This window comes from Peromyscus eremicus, chromosome 17 (genome assembly GCF_949786415.1).
Source record: "Peromyscus eremicus chromosome 17, PerEre_H2_v1, whole genome shotgun sequence".
Lineage (NCBI taxonomy): Eukaryota > Metazoa > Chordata > Mammalia > Rodentia > Cricetidae > Peromyscus > Peromyscus eremicus.
Window position 1 is genome coordinate 24,823,824 of NC_081433.1, and position 16,418 is coordinate 24,840,241.

The window sequence follows — 16,418 nt, forward strand, 5'->3', positions numbered from 1 at the left end:
CAAGTAGCTGGACATACTTGAAAATAAAACAAAGTGATAATGGTCAATTTCACTTTAAACTCATGGCACAGACCCCACATTTCTACTCTTAAGATTACAATTTTATACCCTTTCTTTCGCTTTTAAGCTTCCAATACCTGCTGCTCATCCTCAAATTTTCTGCCCCTAATTCCGGCTCAGCATTCCCCCCTCAGCAGCATAGCGTCCATTGGGAAGGCGATGACATTCTCAACTTGAATTGTTGATCTGAATCCCCACCTCCTTCAAGTCCTCAGAGGTTTCAAGTGGCTGACAGCTCCTTCCTGTTTAAAGGACTTCCTTTGTCTCCTTCACTGATGCCCTTTCTCAATCCTCTTTGCTGCCCATTCGTTTTCTAGATGCCAGTGTGACCTTCAAGCTGATGCCTCTTCTGTTCTTGATTGCACTCACTCCCGATTTGACCTCTTCCTGTTTCCCCACTCACAGGACATTCTACATCTCTAAGGCCAACTTCCGTTGTGAAATCTGGACTCACTTTTCCAATCGGGCGCTGGGGTAGCTTCAGTGAGAAATACCTCCACAGGCTCAGGCATTAGAACACTTGATGCCCATTTGCTGGCTCCACTTGGGAGGGTTAAGAGATGTAGCCTTCCTGGAGGAAGCATGTCACTGGGGGAGGCTTTGAGAATGCATAGCTTCACCCTACTACCTCTCTCTGCTTTGAGACTGCTGTTCAAGATGCAATCTAACAGTTTCCTGTCCCCACTGCCATGCCTACTGCTTTATGTCACACCTCTGTCCTGCCACATCCCTCTGGAACTGTAAGCCAAGATGAACTCCATTCCTTAAGGTTACCTTTGCTCATGGTGTGTTATCACAGTAACAGAAAGCACTAAGATAGATATGTTCGTGGATATCAAAACCACCTATAGTTTTGGAGTTCCAATGCTGCAATCTGAACTTTTCTCACCAAAACCCACTCTTCATATAATCTTGCACTCTACCTGATTCTGCCAGTCATCAGGTAATTCATCAAAATACCCTGGCCGTCTCTTTTTCTCACTCATTATAAAGAATTGACCTAAAATTTCTGCATAGTCTATGTCTTCAAAATACCTATTGCATCTATACTTCTTATTGACTCTACTAACCTTAATGCAATTATCATCCACTCCAGGACAATTACAACACCTTCCTAACTCCCTACCTTCCTTGCCCTCTTACAGCAGTCAGAAAAAACACATTTTAAGATGAAATCTGAATCATTTTATCCTGCTGCTCCACACCCACTAAGCTAAGGGTTTCAAGTTGGCCATCACTGGGTTTTTGTTCTGTTTGTTTGTTTATTTGTTTTCGTATTAGAACATGAAGTCGGATTCACAACATAGGATGCCCTAACTGACCTGACCCAAGCTTCTTTTCCAGACTGTTTGCTACAAATCTCCCTCATGCTCATTTCTCTTTGGTTATACTCACTGTCCTTTACACAAGGAAAGCAGTTACCCTCAGTGGCTTTGTATTTTCATCTAAGCACTCACAACTCATCCTTTAGACAGCCATACTGCATTTTCCCTTGCTTGTCAAATGAAATCAATACACAATAAACACTGATATGTAATGAACACTAGACAAATCTGTGTTATATGAGCAATGACTACTCCCTTTCTGAATCGAGTTTCTAAAAAATTTTATTTATATGCACTTAAAATCATATTCCTTAGATCTAGCTTTCTCCATTATTCAGAGTAATATGATTAATATGATTGATATAATTTTAGTATGATTTCTACCCACATCATTATACTATTCAATTCTTGCTAAGTTTCTAATATTTTTATATTACCAAAGCCTCTGGACCTTTTTTGTTCTAAAAGTATACCCTCTGTTTGGAATACTCTTTTGTCACACAAAACACCAATACAACTAAAGGATTAGAAGTAGTGTAGAGAAGATTACAAATGATGGCCAACTAATGGTTAATTATACAAATGATGGCCAACTATGGTTAATAAACAGTTGATAACATCCTCCTCTTTCAAATATTCCTCCCTTGGCTTTCTGCACACAGTACGTCCTCATTTCTTTCCATACCTAGGGCAACTCCTGTAGTGCCCCCTCCACCATGCAAGGATTAGACACCAAGAGTTCCCCAGGCCCCTTAGTCCTAGCGTTTTATCACAAACAGTCCTCTGAGGTACAACCTACAGATCTAGGCATCCACAGACCACCACCCTCTTACAATCTGAGATGTCTCTCCCCTTTAACATATCTAAAAAACAACTGTCACACTTCACCCCTAAACCTTGCTCTTCTTTTCCCAGGGTTTTAATCTGTCATGCTGCCCAAACCTGGGAGGATCCTTGGCACATGGCTGTCATTACATCAGATTCTGTTGACTCTACTTCTCCATTAAATGGATTTTGAAGCTGTTCACTTCTGTCAAACCTTGACACAAATAACCAATTTAAGTCACCATTTCTTCTCTCTTGGCTTACCATTACTACCTCCCAAAAGGATTTCCCACCATGCTTTTTACCCACAATGCATTTTCCTTCTTTATGGCTCCTTTTGTTAGTTTGTTTGTTTTATGCCTCGGCTTGTTTTGTTGGTTTGTTTTAAATACAGTGCATTTTCACTCCCGTGTTTAAAATCCTCAAGAGCTTCCGTTTGCTCTTCAGAAGGAATGTAAAGTCTCTAGCATAGACTGTCTCCTTGCCTTTTTCTGCTTCTCCTACAGGACACTGTCACAGTCAACAGTTTACCGTACTGCACAAGTTACAGACACTTCACCTCACACTCTACCTGTCTGTCCTTTTCCCTTTTGCTTTGGCTAGCAATGTCTGCTCCTATTTCAGGTATTACCTCAAGCATCGCCTTTTCCAGGGAACATTTTCAAATACCAATGAATATGTAAACCATGCCGTCACTCAGAAAGTTTTCAATTTCAAAGCATTTCAGATTATGTATTAGGATTGTTCAATCGGCCATCAACAGAGGTGCTTTGTACATTTTGCCCCTTTAATGCTTACAACTAATCCATGACATAGACATTTTGCTATTATCCACTTGACAAGTATGGAGAAAGAGACAAGATGGCTAAGATTCCACCACTGGCCTATGTAATACAAAAGCTACTGCTTATCCCCCTACCTGCTTGCCTCCTTCTGCAATCATGACCCCATCAAAATATCCGACAAGACAATGAAGTTGAATGAAGAAAACAGCAGCTCAGACTAGAACACTCTAGCACATCTCATACACACTAACGTATTGTGGATTGCATTTAAGACACTTCAAACATTTGTAGAAAGAATGCATATGTTTCCAGCCTAGAGGAAGTTGGTTGGCTCACTGATGTTATCAAAGACAGTAAGTATCAAGTCTATGGGACTGAAGAGTAGCAACCCTACAAAAAGAAGGTTGAAGCCCTACTCTCCCACAGGGAAAGTATCTAAAACTGCAATACTTAATCCTGATGCATTTCCCTGTCACTGGCAATACTGTTCAGGCATTTAAGCAGCAGCATAATACTTTGCAAAGACACATTGACTTTTTGAAAGAAATCTCACAAAAAGCAAACTCACATTTTACCTTTATTTTAGGCCATAACATACCTTTATTTAGAGCAAACACTTGCACAGTATCACCCAAATTTACTAATTTTTGATAGATTATAAGACCAGCCTATAAAAAAGCAACAGAAAAACAAAGTACAAGTTAAAGATAACCAAAATAAAAATATGTGTCACCTCTCTAGCAAAATCTACAAGAATGATTTCCAAGACTATCCTAAATTCCAGTATGTACAGATTATAAATATGAAAATACATCTAAGAAGAGCGGCAACTAAATTTAGAAGCAATTTTTCTAAATTTCCACATTTTAAATATAAATATAGGGAATAAGGCTAATTTAAATATGGAAAGCCTATGATTTTTCTTATTCAGAATTGCTTATATTCAAAATACATCATCAAACCATTTGTGCTTGCTAAGCCTGAGCTTTTCATGATTTCAGTAAGTTCACACTCTTTTTTTTTTTTTTGGTTTTTCGAGACAGGGTTTCTCTGTGTAGCTTTGCGCCTTTCCTGGAACTCACTTGGTAGCCCAGGCTGGCCTCGAACTCACAGAGATCCGCCTGGCTCTGCCTCCCGAGTGCTGGGATTAAAGGCGTGCGCCACCACCGCCCGGCTAAGTTCACACTCTTTTACACAGAAGGTGGACTTCACCATGGCTTCATGACAGTGAACAGAATGACCACTACACAATCTATTAATTGGTACTTTCTAATGAACATGGAGGATTTCACCTGATGTATTCCTAAACAATTTTGATGCCAAACTAAAATAAAATATTTTAACTAATGACACAATCACAGTAAAATTTCTCTAAAGCAATTCAGTACGAGGAATAAAAATGACATCATAATTAGAGGTCTTTAAATACATACATAAGCATCAGTAGCTGCATACAGTTTCTGGTCATCAGTGAGGGGGAAATTACTCCAATTGCTACAACGGATGGACTTGTCCTTCAAAAGCTGTTTTCCTAAGATGTGTTTAACCAGACCGTTGAGGCTCCAAGTTTCCACACATTTCAGCTGGAAGTCATGAAGAGGAAAAGACCAAACATTCTCCTTTATTGTCAGTTATTCCTAAGAACCACCAAATGACCCTACCGCAAATTAAACCAGAAAAGTACCAAAATAAACAAACTTCCCATCACTAAAACCTCATTTATAGTCTACATTATGAATTTAATTCTGAGGTTCCCTAACGTGGGGATTAAAATGTTTAAAGATATTGTTCCTAGAAAGTAGTTGAAAGGGTTAGAATGCTTTTGACTTCCTGGCCAAATGAATACTTGGCTAAGTAGGAGAACTTAAACATTTCATTTATTATTAATATTGGAAATTTAGGTGAAGGTGTGAAAGGTCGAACAGACACTCGAAGCTCTGTATCAAGAGCTGCACTGTAGTCACCTTTACCCAGGCAATGCTATGGGAATAAAGCTCTTTGAAATACAATACTCAAGTGTGCAAATGCATGGGAGAAGTGAGAGCTGCCAGGAAAGATGGAGGGACACTGGCCTAGGCAACTGTGTACGCTGAGACGACAAATCACAAGGTTTTCATTACTGTGCTCTGAACGTCTGTACGGCCACCAAAATCAACATATAGCTTACATTACATATTTGGAGGGCGGGAACCCATTTATATAGAAAATGCACATTCTGTGAAACACAGGTTACCTGTTTATTAAAATAATATACATATTACTTCTACCTTTTCATTGGCAATATCTGTCAACTCCACAAAACTCTCCAATTTGATGTCAAAATCACGCAGAAGTTTCCACTGGTCTCCTTCAATTCCAACACCTGCCTTCTTAATTGATTTATTTTCTAGTAACATTTTTAATCCCTGGGGGAAAACTAAAACATTCAATGATTATTTCCATAACCCTGTTAAGTACAATGGATTTACTATTCTTATGCATATTACATGTATGTTAAGCTGATGTTTATATTAAGCTTCAATTTAGAATCACATTCACCTTAACTGTTTCTTTTCTTATTTAATGTGAAGAGTCCTGACTAAAAATTGACTAGAAAAAATGAGTTTGAATGCCACCTCTACTAACAGTAACACTATATTAGTCCTGGTCATTTAGACCTCTTAACTTCAGTTCTCTATTCTCTAACAAAGGAAAATGATATAAAGGTCAGGTAAGATACAAATACTTCAGTAAATATAAGATCATGAGAGGAAGCCTGTTAGTGAAAGAACTTAATTTTACAGGAAGAAGGTTGATACATTATTATTGTCGGCCATATAAAAATGACACAGAGACACCAACCTGACATAGAAGAGATGTGAAACAGGTAACATTTGCTCTCAGCCACACACAACTGGATCACAGCAACTCTGCTTCGTTTCCCTGGTCTGTATACGGGTGGCCATTCCATGTCAAATCCGATCACATCGCCGTCAGAGAGACGCATGCTATCAAAGGGAAATTTGTGTGGATTGACTGCATGGTTTTTGACTGTTTTATTTTGTTACTTTTCCATAGCTAATAACATCCTTCACAAATTAAAGGACAAACCAAAGACTGGTGAGCATATCTGTGACATATACAACTTTTAGTAAACAGCCAGAAAATATTAAAAGGTCTTCCTAAAGTCTTTAAGAAGACTTCTGTCTTAGTCATTGTCCTATTGCTGTGAAGAGACACCATGACCAAGGTAACTCTTATAAAGAAAACATTTAATTGGGGCTGGCTTACAGTTCAGAGATTTAGTCCATTGTCATCATGGTAGGGAGAGTTTTTTTGCCTAACAGATCTCTTGTGTATATATTTTGGTTTCCAATTTTGTGTTCTTAGGAGATTCCTATGTGTGAAAGTATGCGTCTCTGCATCTCTGTGTTTCCTGTGTTTTTTCTTTGGCTCTTTCTTTTTCTGGTGAGGTGGAGAGGACTTGGGATGAGTTGGGGGAGGGGAAGCCACGACCAGACTATGTTGTATTTAAAACATCTATTTTCAATAACAAAAAAAAAAGAAAAGAAAAAAACACATCTAAAATTTAAAATTCACAGGGGAGGTTAAACAGTAGATCAAACACTACAGAAGAAATAAGTGATTAACATGGACATAGCAAAAACACTATTCAAATTGAAGCATAAAGAAAAGAGAGAAAAAAACTTAAAAGAAATAGTATCAAGCAATTCAACTGCTGAATAGACACTCTTTTTCAGGAGAGTAGGAGGCGATCCAGAGAACTGGCATAATTGCAGTTTGCTCTCTACCACATTACAGACACAGTACAAAGGTCCCTTTCAGATGCCAATCCATTCTCTGGGACTCTACAGCCTCCAAAACTGTAAGGAATAAATCTACTTATATGTTTGGTTTTGGTTTTTGGTTTTTGTTTTTTATAATTTACTCAGGCCATGGAATTTTGTTATAGTCTCAAAAAACGAACCAAGACAGGCAACTGTTAAAAGTACCAACAGTAACTTCTAATGTTCTTTTGGCAGACCATTTGGGGCAACTATCACTAACTAAACAGAATGGCCTGACAGACAGCTCAGCAGTTAAGAGCACTGGCTGAGGGCCTAGGTTTGATTCCCAGCACCCACATGGCAGATCACAGCTGTCTGTAACTCCAGTTTAAGGGGCTCTAAAGCCCTCTTCTGACCTCTGTGGATACTGCATACATGTATACAAACATTTATCAGACCAGGCATCCAAACACATTGTAAAAGTTAAAATAAAAATAAAATTTTAATAAAACACAGACTCATAACCATTACTTAATTGTTGATGTTTTAGTAAGATACAAAAATACAGTTAGAGGTTAAATAATATTTTCATTTTTCCCTAAATTAGTAAACAGTGTGTTCAATATTTTCCTGTACATTACATCTCAAGCACTAAAAAAAACAAAACTTACCTAATGAAGTAGAAAAGATTACTAATTAACAAATAGGCACCTTACTAATTTAATTTAGTGAGTTTATTTTGTATTTAAAAAGCAGAATACAACTTAGCTATGATATATGTAAAAATACTTCTGAAATACACTTTCATTGTAAAACTAGGCACTCATAAATATCACCCACTATTTCTTACAAGTATCTTTTAAGGGTCTAAATTTAATGACAAGAACTTTAGATCCCTTACCTGATATCTTCAGACAGGAAAGAGCAATCACTGGCTTCATAACTGTAAACGATGGATCCAGTGAATTCTAAGAATGGGAGATCATCTTCCAGAAAACTCTTCTGAATACATGCCTTGAGTTAAGCACAATTCAAAACAGGCACAAATAAACATCACAGTAGATAATAAGTCTTCACTGAAATAATAAAGTCCATTGAAGAAATTTATACCATTAAGTTTTACGTTTTAGAGTAAGAAGCCATAGGTCAGTTTAACAAAAGCAAAAGCTTTAATACTATTTTTCCATTCCATTCTATTTTCAAACTTCTAATCTTACTTTCATAAAAATCACTTATTTTATTTGTTTTTTCCTGATAATTGTATTAACATCCTAGATGCAATAATGTGGCCTTAAAATGCTGGTGGCAAATTACCAGATCTTAAGTCTCCAAGGACTTGAACTATTTTAACCAAAAATTCACTACCATTAATATTGTCTAAATTATTATATGAATTGGAACAAATCAACAACATCAATCATGAAAACTAGATACAGAAAAAGAAAAAATATATTAGGGATTTTCATTTTATAAAACTGACTTAAAATTGAGTCCCATTTACCTTTTGACAACTGATTTATTCACACAGCAAAAAGTTTTTCCTAAACAATGACCTGATGCTTAAAAGCAATGGGATGACTCACTGCACAGTCAAATTCAAACAAAATTTCCCATCTGAACAAATAATCAATGAACAGTTACCTTCTTTTCTTCTGCAGCACATCTTGCTTTCAGTGCGGACATCCATTCAGGAAATTTCCTCTGCAGTGAAGTGGCTTCCATTGTATTTTAGTTCATCTTTGAAATACCCTGGTTGCAAATTCCGACAATATCTATGGATAAATGTGACAAATATTTGACAGGAAACTCAGAGATAGCCCCCACGTATAGGACTGAAAAATGAAGCCAACGTACATAGTTAGTGTAAGATGTAATACCTAGCCTCAAGAACAGAACTTGAACTACAAAGAAACAAATGTAGTAATTCAAGTTTACTAACTATGCATTATTTCTTCCTTTTAAAATAAACTGGCCATTTTAAATGAATTCAATGGTTGTAGCAGTTTCAAAATTCTAATATGCTATGGCTTTGTTCCTTCAAAAGAATAACTTTTATCTCATTCATGAAAAGAATCCTTGAATATATGAAGTACCACATTTTTTCAGCATCTTTGATTTTCTACAGAATCATCTCTCCTAAGGTCTAAGTTGACTGAGCACAACTGTTAGATTTACTCACAAATCTACTTGAAGATCCAGTTCTGAAGATATAACAGCTCTTCCATATTAAAGACTTTGACTATGTGCTTAGCTGAAGAAGTGAGAGGCTCCCTAAAAAGAAAGAGTTTCTTCGAGGATTTTTTGTTTTGTTTTGTTTTTTGTTTTTTTTTTTTTGTTTTTGTTTTTTTTGAGCTGAGGACTGAACCCAGGGTCTTCTAGGCAAGCGCTCTACCACTGGGCTAAATCCCCAACCCCTCTTGGAGGATCTTTATCTTAATCTGTTACTAATTTTGAGGACTCTCTAGAATATAATCCAGACTTCAAGTATGAAAACTCCTAATACACTATTTTTAATAATAAAATGAATCTATACTCCTAGTTGATTTTTACTACACTCAAGGAGTAAACTCATTAAGCCTGGAGTTAAGTTCCTATTACCGAAATGTCATGTGGGGAGTAGAGTTTTAAATACATTGGTGAAAATTCTCCTGATGAAATATGCGGAAGTGAAGCAATCACAGCAACCACTTAAGATTTAGGGGAAGACTACTAGACTTGGCACTATTAAACAATATAAAGGAATTTTTCTTCCTTTTGTTAGTTCTGTGAGAATTGCACACAAAGTGTTTTGATCATATTCATTCCCCTTCCCATCTCTTCCCAGGCCCACCCCATTCCCTACCCATCAACTCTAATGTACTAAGACAAACTCATGTAAAAATACGTACTTTATAAACCTAAAGCATCTTTTAACTGTTAGTGGTTAAGTGCCTATTTGCCAAAATTTCAAAGCCCCTGACAGCAGTCAAAAGTTGGTGACAAATTACAGATGTATGACCTGTTACAGATGTATGACCTATTCATGTTTTATTGGTATACAGACAATTAGGTTCCATTATGGCATTTTTCAAGAAAATTTTGTCTTCGTTATTTCTCTTCTCACACTCCTTCTCCCCGACCTCTCCCTGTTCCCTAACTCCCCACTCCTTGAGCCCTGCTACCACAGTAGCCTGCCTTCTGCTTTCAGGCTTTGTTGGCTAGATTTTTGTCAAGTTGGCACAGCTAGAGGTCTGTGAGAAAAGGGAAACATAATTGAGAAAACGCCTCCGTAAGACTGGCCCGTGGGCAAGCCGAGGAGGCATCTTCTGACTTAGTTATAGATGTGGACTCTGGGTTTTCTTTTATTTGACTGTCACAGTGCCCTGGTCTTCCCCCTTGGAGTAAGAAAGTAACTTATTTTGATTTTAGAGGAAACCCACAGTTAAGAGACCTTGGGTATTTTAAAGAAACTTTGTAATTTTAGAGGAATTTTGGATATTTTAAAGAGACTTAACTTTTAAAGTTTTTGAATTCTTAAAGAATATAGAACTTTTGGGCTGAAGAGATGGCTCAGCTGTTAAAGGCTAGGCTCACAACCAAAAATATAAGAATATAGAACTTTTAAAGATATTTATGCATTATATTGTGATATTAATATGAGATCTTGAGGATAAACAAGAAGGGAAATGTTATGTTTTAATAGTAAGGTATTGGTGTGTCAGGTTGACAAGGGGTCAATTGTCCTGGCTAGTTTATTGTCAGCTTGACACAAGCTAGAGTTATTTAGGAAGAGGGATTCTCAATTGAGAAAATGCCAGGCGGTGGTGGTGCATGCCTTTAATCCCAGCACTCAGGAGGCAGAGCCAGGCGGATCTCTGTGAGTTTAAGGCCAACCTGGTCTACAGAGCGAGATCCAGGACAGGCACCAAAACTACACAGAGAAACCCTGTCTCAAAAAAAAAAAAAAAAAAAAAGATGGCCTGTAAAAAAGCATGTGAGGCATTTGATTAACAAATGATTGATGTGGGAGGGCCTAGTCAGTTGTGGGTGGTGTCATCTCTGAGCAGGTGGTCCTGGGTGTATAAGAAAGCAGGCTGAGCAAGCCATAAGGGGCAAACTAGTAAGCAGTGTTCCTCTATGGCCTCTCCTCCAGTTCCTGCCTTGAGAACCTGCCGACTTTCCTCACAGAGGGAGTGTGAACTGAGAGTTGGAAATTATACCCTTTTCTACCCTGAGTTGCTTTTGGTGATGGTGTTTTATCACAGCAATGGAAACCCTAAGACAATGCCCCATGTGACCTTCTGCCCTCTGCCCCTTCTTGACATCTCCTGTCCCCCTTTCATGGTCCCTACATAGTTTTAGAACCTCTCTCCACTCTCATGTCCATAATTTACATACTTGCTATGGTGAAAAGAACAGCAATAAACAGTTAAGCAAGTACCTCTAGGGTACACTAAACTATCTTTGAGGTATATTCCCAGGAATGGCACAGCTGGGTTGTATACAAGTTCTATTTTTAACTTTTTAATAACCCACTGAGCCCAATGACTGTTGCCTATATGTGTATGAGTGTGGGGCCATCCCCTGGAACATGGGCAACCTACCCATGGCCACACTCCCAAAGAAAAATTACTCTCTCTCTCCCATCAGGAGCCATCAATTCCCAGCATCGCCTCACTAGGAGTAAGCCCCAGTTAGTGTCTCCCTATTTATACATTCTAAGACTCTGACTAGCTTGATCTTCTGTAGGTCATATGCAGGTAAACACAAGCTTCTATGAACTGATCAGTGAAACATCTCTGTCATGAGCAGAAGACAGAATTTCATAGCACACACACCCCAATATGGCCTGTTAGTAAAGTATATCAGTATAGAGTTAGAAAATAAGTCTGTGCTGCACTCAGAGTAGATCACTGGCAAAATACCAGAGAACTAATTCAGCAAATGACCTTTACAAAAGTGATGTAAGTAATTCAGCACAACGTTGAAGCCAAAATAGACCTCAGTAACTAATCTGCAAATGGGGAACACTAGGATCATTTTAATTTGAAATACCTATTTACGTACAAAATTGGGTCTAGATACTACCAGGCAAAGAATTTAGAAGTAAATTTGTTTACAAAACCTTATCTTGGGGCTAGAAAGATGACCTGGCAGTTAAGAGTTCCTACTCCTCTTATAGAGGACCCACTTCCAACACCCAAGTTGGGCAGCTCACAACTGCCTGTGACTACAGAGGGATCTGATACCCTGACCACCAAGGGTACTAGTAATCTGTGTGTGTGTGTGTCTGACTGTCTGTCTGTCTGTCTGTCTGTCTCTGTCTCTGTCTCTCTCTTTCTCTCTTTCATGCACACATACACACATTCACAAGACACACACACACACACATCTGCACATGGATGCATTCATAAAATATCTAATAAGAATGTAACTTCTGGTAAAAGCCTGGGGGTTTTTTTATGTGTTTTGTTTCATGTTAGTTAATTTTTCTGTATTGTTCCAAGGCGGTTTCCTTTGAGACTGGTCTTGAACCCACAATCTTCGTGTCTTATCTTCCTGGGTGGTGGGATTATAGGTATGCACCATCATGACCAGACCATGACCAGATGTTTTTATATATTAGTTGCAAAATGTGCCTCATAATAGTTAATTTAGTAGACTTCTTGTTTAGGAATGGTAGAGCTAGCAAATAAACATTAATCAATTACCTGTCAAAATTATAAATTATGTGTCAACAAATACACCTTAAGAAATTCTATCTGACAGCAATGAGATGGTTAAAAGAAGTTGTCGGGTATCATTTCTAGTTTAGCCAATAAAAATCATACCAGTGAGATTTCAAATTTAATTCAGAACAAACAAAAGCTGGCCAGCTCTACATGTGACATCTCTATCACACCCCAGGGCGAGGCTCAGGGATCATTGCTGACAGGGCCGTTGCCTGCATGAACTCACAGAGGCTGTGGCCGCATGCACAAGACCTGCAAAACAAGCCAGCCCAATCCCAGCATGAATAGAGAGGGGCTTGTGAAGTCCCACCCACAGCTAAAAAGCTCCTGTCAACTGATGGTTGCTGGGGGAACAAGAATGAGGATGCAGTCCTGGGGGAACAAGAATGAGGATGCAGTCCCTAACAGGCAGTGGTCCTAAGCATCTTAGGTGGTCCTAAATCCATGCATATAGAGGCAGCAAAAGAAAACTCAGAGTGTTTAAGAACAAAAGGAAGAGAGGAAGAGAGAGAGAGACAGGAAGAGAGTGAGATGGAAACAGAGAGAGAGAGAGAGAAGAGGAAAAGAAAAAGAAAAAAAGAGCACATGAAATTGGGAGGGAAATGGGGGAAGGGTAGGGTTTGAAGGGAGAATGGAGGGTAGATTTGATCAAAACACATTATGTGCATTAAGAAATTCTCAATTTAAAATGTAAAAAAAAAGTTAAGATCACATTTTCAAACTAGTTAATAAGGGGTAGCTTTTTAATTACTTGAATTTTAAGCTATACTCCAACTCACCCTACAACAAGAGCTCAGGGGCATGTTTTCTCCATTTAGAACTGAGCCATCTTCTAGAGAACCAACACTTAATGCCAGTCTCAAGAGAAAGTTGGGTTTCAACAGATGAGCTGAGAGATCTCTTTGTTCCTCAAACCTTTAGCCAAGGTAAGGAAATGAATACCTTCTGTTAACATGGAATTGCCTTGCCTGATTGCTTGAGGGCTAAACTAAATAAGACATCCCAATGTTTTCTAACAGCATCAAAAAAGGGAGAAACTGTTAATTAAGTTAAACGACCAATATCATCATTTCTAGTATAAGATAAAATTGTTACTAAATAACATTAATAACTAATATACAATTATTCAACAATTAGCTGACAGGCAGTTAAACTGCTTAATGTGGAAATTGTTTCAATAATTACCTAAGATGGCTCAATTTTATTTTGGTAGTAGAAATTCTCATTTCTTAATAAAAATTGTAAAAATGTTTATTACTCTGAAATCTGCTAACCAAATGTTAGGGAAAGGTAGTTATATATTTATGCTATAATTTTAATTTCTCACTATGGATTGTTATGAAATTTTATTATGGCCAATAAGTTCACAGTAAGTCTGAAAAAGAAGACCATATGAACATCACTGTGCACCAAAGAAGAGGTTCCTCAAAAAAAAAAAAAAACTAAAAATAGAACTAATATACAGCTCTACCACTCCTGGAAACATACCTGAAGGAATGAGAGTCAACATGTAATAGACTGTACACTTATATGTATCACAATGTTCATAGTAGCCAAGTTATGGAATCAGAATAGATATTCATAAACAAATAAATGGATAAAGAATATGTGGTGATCCTAGCTTGCTTCTCTGTTGCTGTGATAAAACACTGACCAAAGCAACCTGAAAGGGGAAAGGGTTTCTTTTCTTTGCCTTATAGGTTACAGTCCATTATCAAGGGAAGCCAAGGCAGGACCCTAAAGGCAGGAACCCAAGGAGAGACCTTAGAGAAATGTTGCCTACTGCCTTGCTCCCTCTGACTTGCTCAGTCTGCTTTCTTATATACCAGAGGACCACCTGACCAGGGTTGGCACCACCCAGTGAACTGAGCCTTCCCACATCAATCATGAATCAAGAAAATGTTCCACAGACTTGCCCATAGACCAATCTGATAGGAACAGTTCCTCAACTAAGGTTCTCTCTTCCCACGTAACTACAATTTGTGTCAAATTGACAAAAACTTAGAGCTAGAGCAAAGAATGGATCAGCAGTTGAGATCACTTAATGTTCTTGCTGAGGACCTGGGTTCAGTTCTCAGCATCCATATGGTAGCTTCAAAACCATCTCTAACTCCAATTCCAGGAGATCCAGCATCCTCTTCTGATGTGTCTGTGTACCAGGCAGGCACATAAAATGCAAATAAATCTTAAGCAGGGCATGCTGGAATATACCTTTAATTCCAGCACTTGGGAGGCAGAGGCTGGTAGATATCTATGAGTTCAAACCCAGCCTGGCCTACATAGTGATTCTGGGCTAGCCAAGGGTTACATTAAGTGAAACCCTCTATCTAAACAAATAACAAAAAACTAACTAGCACAGTGGTCAATATACATATAATGGAGTATAATTCAATCACAAAAAAAAAAATCATGACATTTGAAGGAAAATGGATAGAACAGGACATCATGGTGTAAAGCTCAGAGAAGACAAATATTGTATGTTTCTCTCATATTCTAGAAGAGAAAAAGAGTGACATGAAATAGAAAGGACTATTTGGAACAAGGAAAACCAGCGGAAGGGTGACAGTAAAAGGCAATAGTGGTATACGACCAAAATACATTATAAACCATGTGTGAAATACATGTATTAATATATAACTAATACAGGTCCTATTGAAACCTACTATTATGCACAATTAATACATGCTAGTGAAAAAAAAAAAGACAAAAACAGAATATGGATAGACAGAGATACCAAACCCAGACAAAAGAAACAAAGAATAAATTTTTTTCATCAACAGTTAACTTATGGGGGAATGTCTTTCTGTATGCTGTGAAATATGCTGCTCTGATTGGTTGATAAATAAAGCTGTTTGACCAATGATGAAGCAGAATAAGGTTAGGCGGGACATTCTAACTAGAGAGGAAGAAGGAGAAAGACAGAGCAGAGGAGACCAGCCGCCACCACGAGAAGCAAGATGTAAAAGTACCAGTAAGCCACAAGCCATGTGGCAAAGTATAGATTCATAGAAATGGGTTAGTTTAAAATGGCTGCCATGGCCATAGTTTAAAAATAATATTAACCTGTGTGTATTTGTTTGGGTCCGAGCGGCTGCAGGACCAGAAGGTGAGAGAGATTTGTCCTGACCACAGGCCAGGCAGGACACAGGAAAACTTTCAACTACAGTTAACCACAAAAGTGTTTATACATTGATTAGTCTTTTAAATGATAAATTTAAAAAAAAGAAAGTAAGACTCATTTACCCAATATTTCACTTTATCCATTGGTCCTGAGTCAGAGTACGGAATTTTAATATGAATCTACTCTCTTTTCTCTGTAACTACACACAAATTATATTTAGGAAGCTTCCAACTACAATCTAATCATTTTCATGTTCTCATCCAACTATTCATGGATACAGAAAGAAATACAAAAAAGGAATTTCAATGACTGGTGGATTCATAAAAGTGGCTAAATAAAAGAATAATATAACACAGAAAACTTATAAACCAGAGCAACTTAAAGGCTCCAGCAATTCAGTTTGGCTATCATGGGTCCTAATTCTGGTTAGACAATTTGGATTTCACCAACACAGTTAACTTATTTTTACTGCTAAGCAACTTCCAATAAAAATGGTTTCAGGAGCTGAAATGATTATCACGCAAACATGAAGATCAGAGTTTACACCGCCAGCACTCACATTAAAAAACAAACAAACACCTGGGTACTGTGGCACACATTTCAAAAAAAGAACAATGATCCCTGTATTCCTGGAGGGTGACCTGGAGCTTGGTGACCAGGCCATTGACCCTGGTCTCCACATATGTGCAGGCACAAACACAAATGTGTGTTTGAAATTTAACAACTTTTTACATTTTTTAGTTTAATGAGGAAAAATGAAATGTGCAGGAAAAATAGATGGACCTGGGAAATAGAATACTAAGTGAGATAACACAGACTCAGAA

The 16,418-nt window shown here is 37.8% G+C and overlaps 1 protein-coding gene across 1 annotated transcript in view; it reads right to left on the minus strand.

Moving 5' to 3' along the window:
* Wrn (WRN RecQ like helicase) overlaps positions 1-16,418 on the minus strand; it is a 107,715-nt gene that overhangs the window by 81,327 nt on the left and 9,970 nt on the right. The window contains exons 3-8 of the mRNA XM_059244335.1: positions 8,404-8,534; positions 7,664-7,776; positions 5,837-5,982; positions 5,263-5,411; positions 4,429-4,578; positions 3,594-3,663 (exon numbers count right to left, since the gene is read on the minus strand). Coding sequence (XP_059100318.1) covers positions 3,594-3,663; positions 4,429-4,578; positions 5,263-5,411; positions 5,837-5,982; positions 7,664-7,776; positions 8,404-8,484 — 709 coding nt within the window. The 5' untranslated portion in view covers positions 8,485-8,534. The remainder of the gene's footprint in view (positions 1-3,593; positions 3,664-4,428; positions 4,579-5,262; positions 5,412-5,836; positions 5,983-7,663; positions 7,777-8,403; positions 8,535-16,418) is intronic.